Below are 8,260 nucleotides of genomic sequence, written 5' to 3'. Positions count from 1 at the left end.
TCTTGATTAATATTCAAACTTACACAACTAAAATTTATTTATTTTATATTTTAGATAGATCTTAATAGTTTATGACTTTATTCTATAAGTTCGGGGTTAGAATATAAGTAATTTCTCTACTCTCTTAATTTTGAGATGCATGAATTTTTAATAAATATTATACATTTTTTTAACACTCGGTAGCTAACTCAAGGATCGACTAATCATAGTGGTCTAATCTCAATAAATATTATACATATAACCAAAAAATTAATATTATATATGTAATGCAAGTAACATAAAAAAAAAAAATACACCAGTGTAACTTCTAACACGAGTTAGACAATTTTATTTTTCTCATAGTGACTTATCAAAGTTATGGTTTCTATACATGGGAGAGGGAATAGTGGTCCATACTTGATGTGCTGTGATACGTGTTCACAAAAATGTTTGAATAGTCCAGTCCCCTTCCTTGACTGTGAGACTTTCACTAAACAGGTTAATAGCAAATGTACATTTGAATTATTATGTTTTAGTTGACATTTATATAAAAAATGTTTGAATAGTCCCCTTCCTTTATTGCGAGACCTTCCCTAAACAGGTTAATAGCAAATACATTTTAATTATTATATTTTACTTGACATTTAAATTTCAAATAACAAACAAATGCAATTTCCTAAAAAAAAAAATACAAATCAAGTGCACATTTGCACCACAAAGTGCAAACAAATTTACTTAGTTCAAATATAAAAGTGCAACCAATTAAATTATTAGATGGCAAAGTTGTCATATTCAAATGCATGCCTCTCTTTAAAAGAAAATTAAATAACATTATAAGAAAAGATGAATGACATTGTCACATAAAAAACATAAAGAGTAGTTCACATGATCCTAAGAATTATATTTCTCTTGTAATCTCCTTAATTTAATTGAAAAAATGGTCACTTTAATCCCTGACTCTGCACCTCGCTGTCACATAGGTCATTAACTCAGGATTAAATACAAAGAAGTTCCTGACTCGACACTTCCGTTATCACTTTAGTCTCTGACGTTAAATAATTCTCTTAAGTGTGCCACATGGACTAAAGTGAAAGTAGAAAATGGTCACTTTAGTCCATGTGGCACACTTAAGAGAATTATTTAACATCAGGGATTAAAGTGATAACGGAAGTGCAGAGTCAGGAACTTCTTTGTATTTAATCCTGAGTTAAGGACCTATGTGACAGCGAGGTGCAGAGTCAGAGATTAAAGTGACCATTTGCTCAATTAAATTATTACATGGCAAAGTTGTCATATTCAAATGCGTGCCTCTCTTCAAAAGAAAAATAAATAACATTATAAGAAAAGATGAATGACATTGTCACATAAAAAACATAAAGAGTAGTCCACATGATCCTAAGAATTATATTTCCCTTGTAATCTTCTTAATTTAATTGGTTAGGGATTCTCTCGATGTTCGATGGATTTACCAAAATGAACTTCAAAGTGTTAAAGGAGAACAGGTTATGAACAGTCGTAGTTAGCATTTGGCGATGAACAACATACGCCAGATGAACAGTCGTAGAATATCCTTATATTATGTGTTCTTGTAGGAAACGGTAAAATATTTGGACTCAAGTATCGTTGAATTTCGGAGTACAAACCTCGTGTGCAAAATCGGTTCGTCTCATTTTCATGGTGTAATTTGTGAGGTTAAAATTTAGTACTGTGAAATTTTCTGAGCCTAATAGAATTGTAAATGTGAAATTTTTCCTTTGATTTTCGAAACAATTGAGGTAAAATAGATTGCCACCGCCACAATGAGAGGGTCGATTATGTCCTCAAAATGGATAAGAGATGTTGGATAGTTGATCTCCACAATTGTAGGATTGTTCCTTACAAAGGGAATAATTTAGATTTGTTTGAGGTTCTTGTGGTTGACAGAGTGATGTTTGTAGCAAAGTGGTTAACAAGAAGAAACATATTAAGTGTATCCATTAATTGTTATGTGCAAAAGGATGTTTGATTTTTTTTTTTCATGGGGAAACAATTATTGTTTGTGGGTTATGTTGCATTTAAATGATGGAAACAAATTCACTAAGGCAACTTTGTCATATAGTTTTTAGTCCCGTTGTTTGATCTAAGTTTATGACAAAGATAGTTTAAAATTGGATTTTTTTTATTGTATGATTTCAACATCCCGATCAAAATTTAATGGACGAGATTGTTTAATACGTGTAAATGTGTGCTTCTCTTACAATAGGGAATTCAGATCCCAAAATATATGACAAGTTTTTTTTTTTTTGACAAAAAAATATATGACAATTATTGTCCTTTCCATATAGTCAAGGTAGGAGACTGGTCAACTGTGAAATTACTACTCTCTTTCGTATTTGATAAAAAATATGGTGGCTACGGAACAAAGAAAATGGAATCCAAAACCAGGTCAGCACATTTTATGTAGTCTCTATTTTTTGTTTGTTTCATCTTCAGTTGATTTGTCTTTTTAAGTTTTAAAGTACAGTGAGATAATATAATAGTCTTGGGAACTATTAGGAATCCTTTAACAAGATGTACCAAAAAAGAGGCATGGTGTATTTAGCGCAGTTTTTGCCCTTCCTTTATGCAAGATAATTGAGTTTATCTAACGTAGAGTTAGGGACGTTTGCGATGTGGTTTGGATTGATTGTAAGACAAAAAATTATTTAATATTTGTGGTTTGGTTTAGATCACTTCTAAAAGAATCTGTCGCCACGATAATGAGTATGTTGACATGTGCTGGACACATGTTGAAGTGTGCAAAAATTTGATGTGAGCTGAAAATAAATTTTTTTAAATTTTATTCTAAGATTTCGAGTCATCAAAAAGTAATACACCACATAACCCAAACCGAGCTGGTCAATCGGGCAACGTCGGAAGTGGGTGTGGTGGTCATATTGATGTGTTTTCTCTCATTTACAAATTGGGTATCCCTTACAACACACATACACTTGTGTTCCAACAAATATTATGTCTTGTAACTAGTAACACAACATATCAAGAGCTCTTTCATGATATAGTTTTAGTCCCTTACAACTTAACTAGAGAATGTAATTGCGTTAAATTTTTTAAGAGTTACGCCGTCAATTGTTGTCTTACCCGACTCAAAAAATTAGTCACAATATATTTTGTTTTTATTACATTATTCTTTTTTACTTTGATGAAAAATTATAAATTTATGAACGTTTTATATAATTTAAACACATTGATCGACATCAATTTTTGATGTATTTAAAGATATTATTATAGACTAGAAATTATGTAGATGTTATGTAAAGTTAAATTTTCTAAAATGTCATGTTTTATACCAGAACATGCTTTTTTTTTCTTTCTTTTTTCGAACAGGTAGGCTTAATCGGGAATGGTTATGGTGCATAAGGAAATTCTTATGGACCGTGTATAAATTCCAACATAATTGCTTCCTACACCCCTAAAGTGAGCCAAAACCATTTTTGTTCAAAATGAAAGAAATCTGATGGTTGTGATGTGTTTATGCACGGTGCATAAGGAAATGACTTATGCACCATAACTTTTGCCGGCTTAATCTTATTGATATATTTAGGGGAGTATCCTTTCAAAAGGTAGGGCCGGGGTAGCCTTGGCTGCCCAAAAAAAAAAAATATTCTTATAGTAGTTGGTTTGTATATATATCCGACTACCCTAAATAAAAAATATTGAGATACCTCAAACAAGTTTTAGTTGTCGAAAATTAGTATAAATAAGAAAGTAAAAAAATTATTACATGATTGATAGATTTATTTGTATTGGTTTTGATACTTCCGGTTTTAATAATAATTATAGAGAAAACTTTTTCCACACTAAAAACTATCAAGACAATAGTCATAATTAAACATAACCTATTTGTGTACATTGGAAAATATATTAATCTATTTTGTAAATAGTCATTTATGGATAAAATTGGCTTCTTGAAACACATTTTGTCCAACTATTTTAAATAGCTATTTTCAAGTTTTATCATTTGTTACTGCTCTTAGTTAATTTTCATGCATTGGTTAATTTTTTTGATTATTTTTATTTTAGTCTCTACATACAACACTTGCTATTTTATTCTTTAAGATTTTGTTTAATTTTAGTCCTTAATTTTTTGTTATAAAGATGAAAAACAATTTTTTTGGTTAATATGTTGGTTTTTTTTTTTTTTTTATAGTTGGCCCTGCGTAAATTTTTTTCTAGCTTCGCCGCTGGATATATTAATGATGAGTTACTTTTAGAGGAATATATATGATTTTCAGTGTTTGTCTCCTACCTCTTATTGTTTTAAATAATTTCTTTTGAACATCCAATATTATTGAAAAAACCAAAATCCACTCAAGAAAAGTTGGACGAGACAGAACAAAGAACAAATAAGCAATCCTCCAAAAACAAACAGGGGACACAAATACAGCAAGAAACCATAACCATAACAAGCCTCATGAAAACATCATACCCTAACATTAGCCCTCCTAAAACTCCAAAGCACAACCACCAATATGAAAACATAGTCCACATCATCCACAAGGATTCCCTAGCAAGACATTTTCTTGGGTTGGCGTGCACTTCATTCATCCAACAAGTAAGATAAATAAAATTTGCGACGTGATAAAATTAAATTGCATCCAGTTCATGACATAACGCCAAACTTTTGAGATAACTTCACATCGAAGAAAAAGATGTACCTCTGTTTCCTCCACAAAAAACACACCTCTTAAAATTTTGTACATCTAAGAGGCGTCTCTTTGTAAAGTTAACTTTTATTGGGATACGATCAAGTAGGTCTAACAAAGGTCAAAACCTTTGATAGAACCGGGCCCCTCCAAATATAGAAAAACACAACCAACTCCTTTACATTCACCCCTTATATGGACCACAAATTCTCTAGTAAAGTGTAACAGAATCTTACCGAGAAATCCTCCAATGACGTCAAATCTCTCCACCACCTAGACACAAGAATTCCAAGTCCACCCTCCTACTCACTCTTGGCCCGTATCTTTTCTCTAGAATTTCTTCCAAACATATTCTCATCATGAAGAAGTTTCCATCTCTCACACCTATACTTCCCTTACTTCTTGGTTGACAACTTCTCCTCCACTTCACCCAATAAATTTTCCTCCCACCTACCCCCCAAAGAAACTTTCTTTGAAGCCCACAACCTTCTAAACCACTCTAACTAGCATCTTCAAAAAGGAAAGATTTTAAATAATATAAACATGTCATCTCCCTTCTGAATATACTCTCATTCATTTCAGCCATGTCAGTTCTATTTGTACCTGTAGCACTAGCAAGTTTATTCTTTGATTTCGTAATCAGTAGAAAATTTTTGTAATGCACTTACATACACTATAACAAAAGTTTAACACCAATATGTGATTTCCTTGCTTCATAACTATGATAGAAAAATATAAAAACAAGTATGATTAAAATAATGCAGTGTGGAAGACTTACAACATAAATTTCATGAAGCTGACGATTTTGGTACTGGTCTAGTAGGAGAAGAAAGAATAGGTTTTGGGGGTATTTCCAATGAACTCACATTGCCTTCTAACATTTCAATAACTCTACTCATTGCAGGTCTATCATTTGGAAGTGTTTGAATGCACCATAATCCTACTATGGTCATTCTCTTTGCGATGTCATCATCTGTGGCAATCACTTCATCGTGTCTCAAATCAGTGTCTAGATCAAACCTTTTGTATACCCAATCAGGAAAGTATTTCTCACTTGTATGACTTGCATTGGCACTAATGTTTTTCCTTCCTCCGATTATTTCCAACAACATCATTCCGTAACTATAAACATCAGACTTGTACGAAACGCCTCCAAAGTTTCTATTCCACAACTCAGGAGCTACATATCCCATCGTTCCTCTAGCACCTGACATCGAAATAATGCTTTCTTTCTTGAGACAAAGTCTTGCAAGTCCAAAATCTGATATCTTTGGACAAAAATTTTCATCTAATAAAATATTATGTGGTTTTATATCAAAATGTAAAATTCGAGTACTGCATCCTCTATGCAGGTACTCCAACCCTCGAGCTATCCCTTTAGCAATTTCATAAAGAATCTCCCAACTCAGAGATTGATAGGTTTCATGTTGCGCGTTGTAAATAAATTTGTCAAGCGAACCATTAGACATGAATTCATAGATCAGGGCTTTTTTGCGACCGTCAAAACAAAATCCAAGAAGGGCAACAACATTAACGTGAGAGGTTTTTGTTATGCTAGAAACCTCGTTCATAAATTCTTCACCTTTTCCTTTGGATGCGTTTAATATCTTCACGGCCACAAGGCGGTCATTGAGTAGCTTTCCTTTGTATACTGTACCATAACCACCTTGTCCTAGTTTGACTTCGAAGTTGTTAGTCATTTTCTTGATATGCGAGAATTTGTATCGTCTTATAGTAAAATCTTCATTAGTTTTTAAGAATGCTTCGATGTCTTGGTTAATCTTTTTGTCTTGATTATTCTTTATGGACTTGTATGTGAAATAAAAGATAGCGATACATATCGATAATCCTACAAATGTTGCACCTGCACTTCCTGTTAAGATTATGAAAAGATTTAGAAACTTTTATTTATATAAGCAATTTTGTGTAAGTGAAACAATGCAAAATTCCATAACTCTATGTAATCAAAGTTACATTGGCAGACAAGGCATGTACATAAGGTTTTGCCTACCACAAAATAGTTAATGAGACAAATCAAATATGAAATCAGATGTGTTACCTGCGATAATTTTCATTTTCCCTTGCCAGCTCAACTCCTTACCTGCGATAGTAGGAGAAATCATAGAGGAATATATGTTAGAGTATGGATTTACTCCTAAAAAAAACTATCTTGAATTAACTAGCGTGAAGACGAACACATTATTTATACCGCGAAATCATATATTTATTTCACTACAAGAAAATATAGATTTTGCTGCCATTATTTTACTACAAAGTGTTACTAGCAAATCTGAATTAAAAATACCACTGAAATACCACAAAAAACAAGTTATTAATTTTTTATTTTATTTTACAAATCTTATATTACATTCACCGTCTCAAACAATAGCTTCGTCTCCGATCACGATTCACCATGTCCGATCACCGAGTCACCATCTTTAGTTCACCGATTCACCATGTTCGATCTTCGACTCACTGACCTTTTTTGGAATATAATATAATCAAATAAATATTTAATTTTCTTGTTTCAATTATACTTGAATTGTTTCTATTATAACGAAATTTAATTGATTTTTTTTTAATTAAATATTTAAATAGTATTATGCAAAAGATTAATTTGTGATTTTTTACAAGATTTAAAATAATAATCTAAATGAAGGGTATAATAGATGTCTGATAGCTAGCGTGCAAATAAATAGTTAAAGATGCAATGAAAAATATTCAATTTTAGAAGAATTTTTAAATAAAAATACTATTGTCACTATTATAAGCAAATGTTCACCATTATCAAATTTATTTTTTGCTCAAAATAACAAGGATCTACATATGGACTACATATTTTTGAGAGATCCATACATTAAAATTATTTCAATGATGGACACCCTATTGTAATTGTGTATACACCTCGAGAGACATAGAGATAAAGAAAGTGTGATAGATATGATAAATTAGTGATATGATAGAAAGAGAGATGAAAAGAAATAAAGTATTAAAATGAGTGTGGAAATAAATGATGGACAAATTAATATCATTGTTGTATTTATCTACTTAAGAGATAGAGATAAGAAAACTAACTTTTGTGAATAGGATAACAGTTTGTTGAAAACTCACTAGATCCATGTGGACATTTATCATAATAGCAAGAGGACACTGCATATTTCTCAATATCACTATTGTTCTTCAATCCACAATCTTTATCTTCAAATCCCAGACACCTTAAACATTCCTTATTCATACTATACTTCACCTTAAATCCCTTATTCAACCCACTTTCAAGAACACCACGTTGAAAATAACCATAATAATCATCATTCATAGGAAAATCATCTCCTACCGGCACTTGAATATGTCTCATGCAATTCCTTAACAATTCATCTTCATTACCAATATAACAAAAAGAAGGGTCGTGTGATCCACATAGAGAATTTTCAAGTATATATTGAGAGACAGTGGAACTACAATTATAGTGTATGGTGATGTTGTTGACATTTTGTGGATATTGAAACAAAGTTGGAGACAAATAAGTTTCATCAAACTGAGGAGCACAAAGATTTTGGGATAGGTCAGTTCTTTTGAGTATCATGGTGTAACTTTGTGAG

At 31.7% G+C, this 8,260-nt stretch overlaps 1 protein-coding gene across 2 annotated transcripts; it reads right to left on the bottom strand.

Moving 5' to 3' along the window:
• Positions 1–4,303: 4,303 nt before the first annotated feature.
• On the bottom strand, positions 4,304–7,916 carry LOC11432157 (PR5-like receptor kinase). 2 transcript variants are annotated; one of them, XM_024785656.2, is made up of 4 exons: positions 7,737–7,916; positions 6,721–6,762; positions 5,440–6,534; positions 4,304–5,264 (listed from the first exon to the last, which is right to left on the bottom strand). In XM_024785656.2, the coding sequence occupies exons 1-3, from the start codon at positions 7,894–7,896 to the stop codon at positions 5,450–5,452; spliced, it is 1,287 nt and encodes a 428-aa protein (XP_024641424.1). In that variant the 5' UTR covers positions 7,897–7,916; the 3' UTR covers positions 4,304–5,264; positions 5,440–5,449. The 2 variants fall into 2 exon arrangements, with proteins under 2 accessions (XP_024641424.1, XP_024641423.1); XM_024785655.2 differs by having other exon boundaries at positions 4,304–6,534.
• Positions 7,917–8,260: the final 344 nt, after the last annotated feature.

Source organism: Medicago truncatula, chromosome 6, assembly GCF_003473485.1.
Source record: "Medicago truncatula cultivar Jemalong A17 chromosome 6, MtrunA17r5.0-ANR, whole genome shotgun sequence".
In the NCBI taxonomy this organism is placed as follows: Eukaryota; Viridiplantae; Streptophyta; class Magnoliopsida; order Fabales; family Fabaceae; genus Medicago; species Medicago truncatula.
Note: the sequence above shows the minus strand (reverse complement) of the source record. Positions and strands in the feature narration are given on the sequence as shown.

Coding starts and splice junctions, on each gene's coding strand:
- LOC11432157 (XM_024785655.2), bottom strand. CDS start 7,896: ATGAATAAGGAATGTTTAAGGTGTCTGGGATTTGAAGATAAAGATTGT. Junction 6,763..7,736: donor CTGTTATCCTATTCACAAAA/GTTAGTTTTCTT, acceptor CTACTATCGCAG/GTAAGGAGTTGAGCTGGCAA. Junction 6,535..6,720: donor GAAAATGAAAATTATCGCAG/GTAACACATCTG, acceptor TAATCTTAACAG/GAAGTGCAGGTGCAACATTT.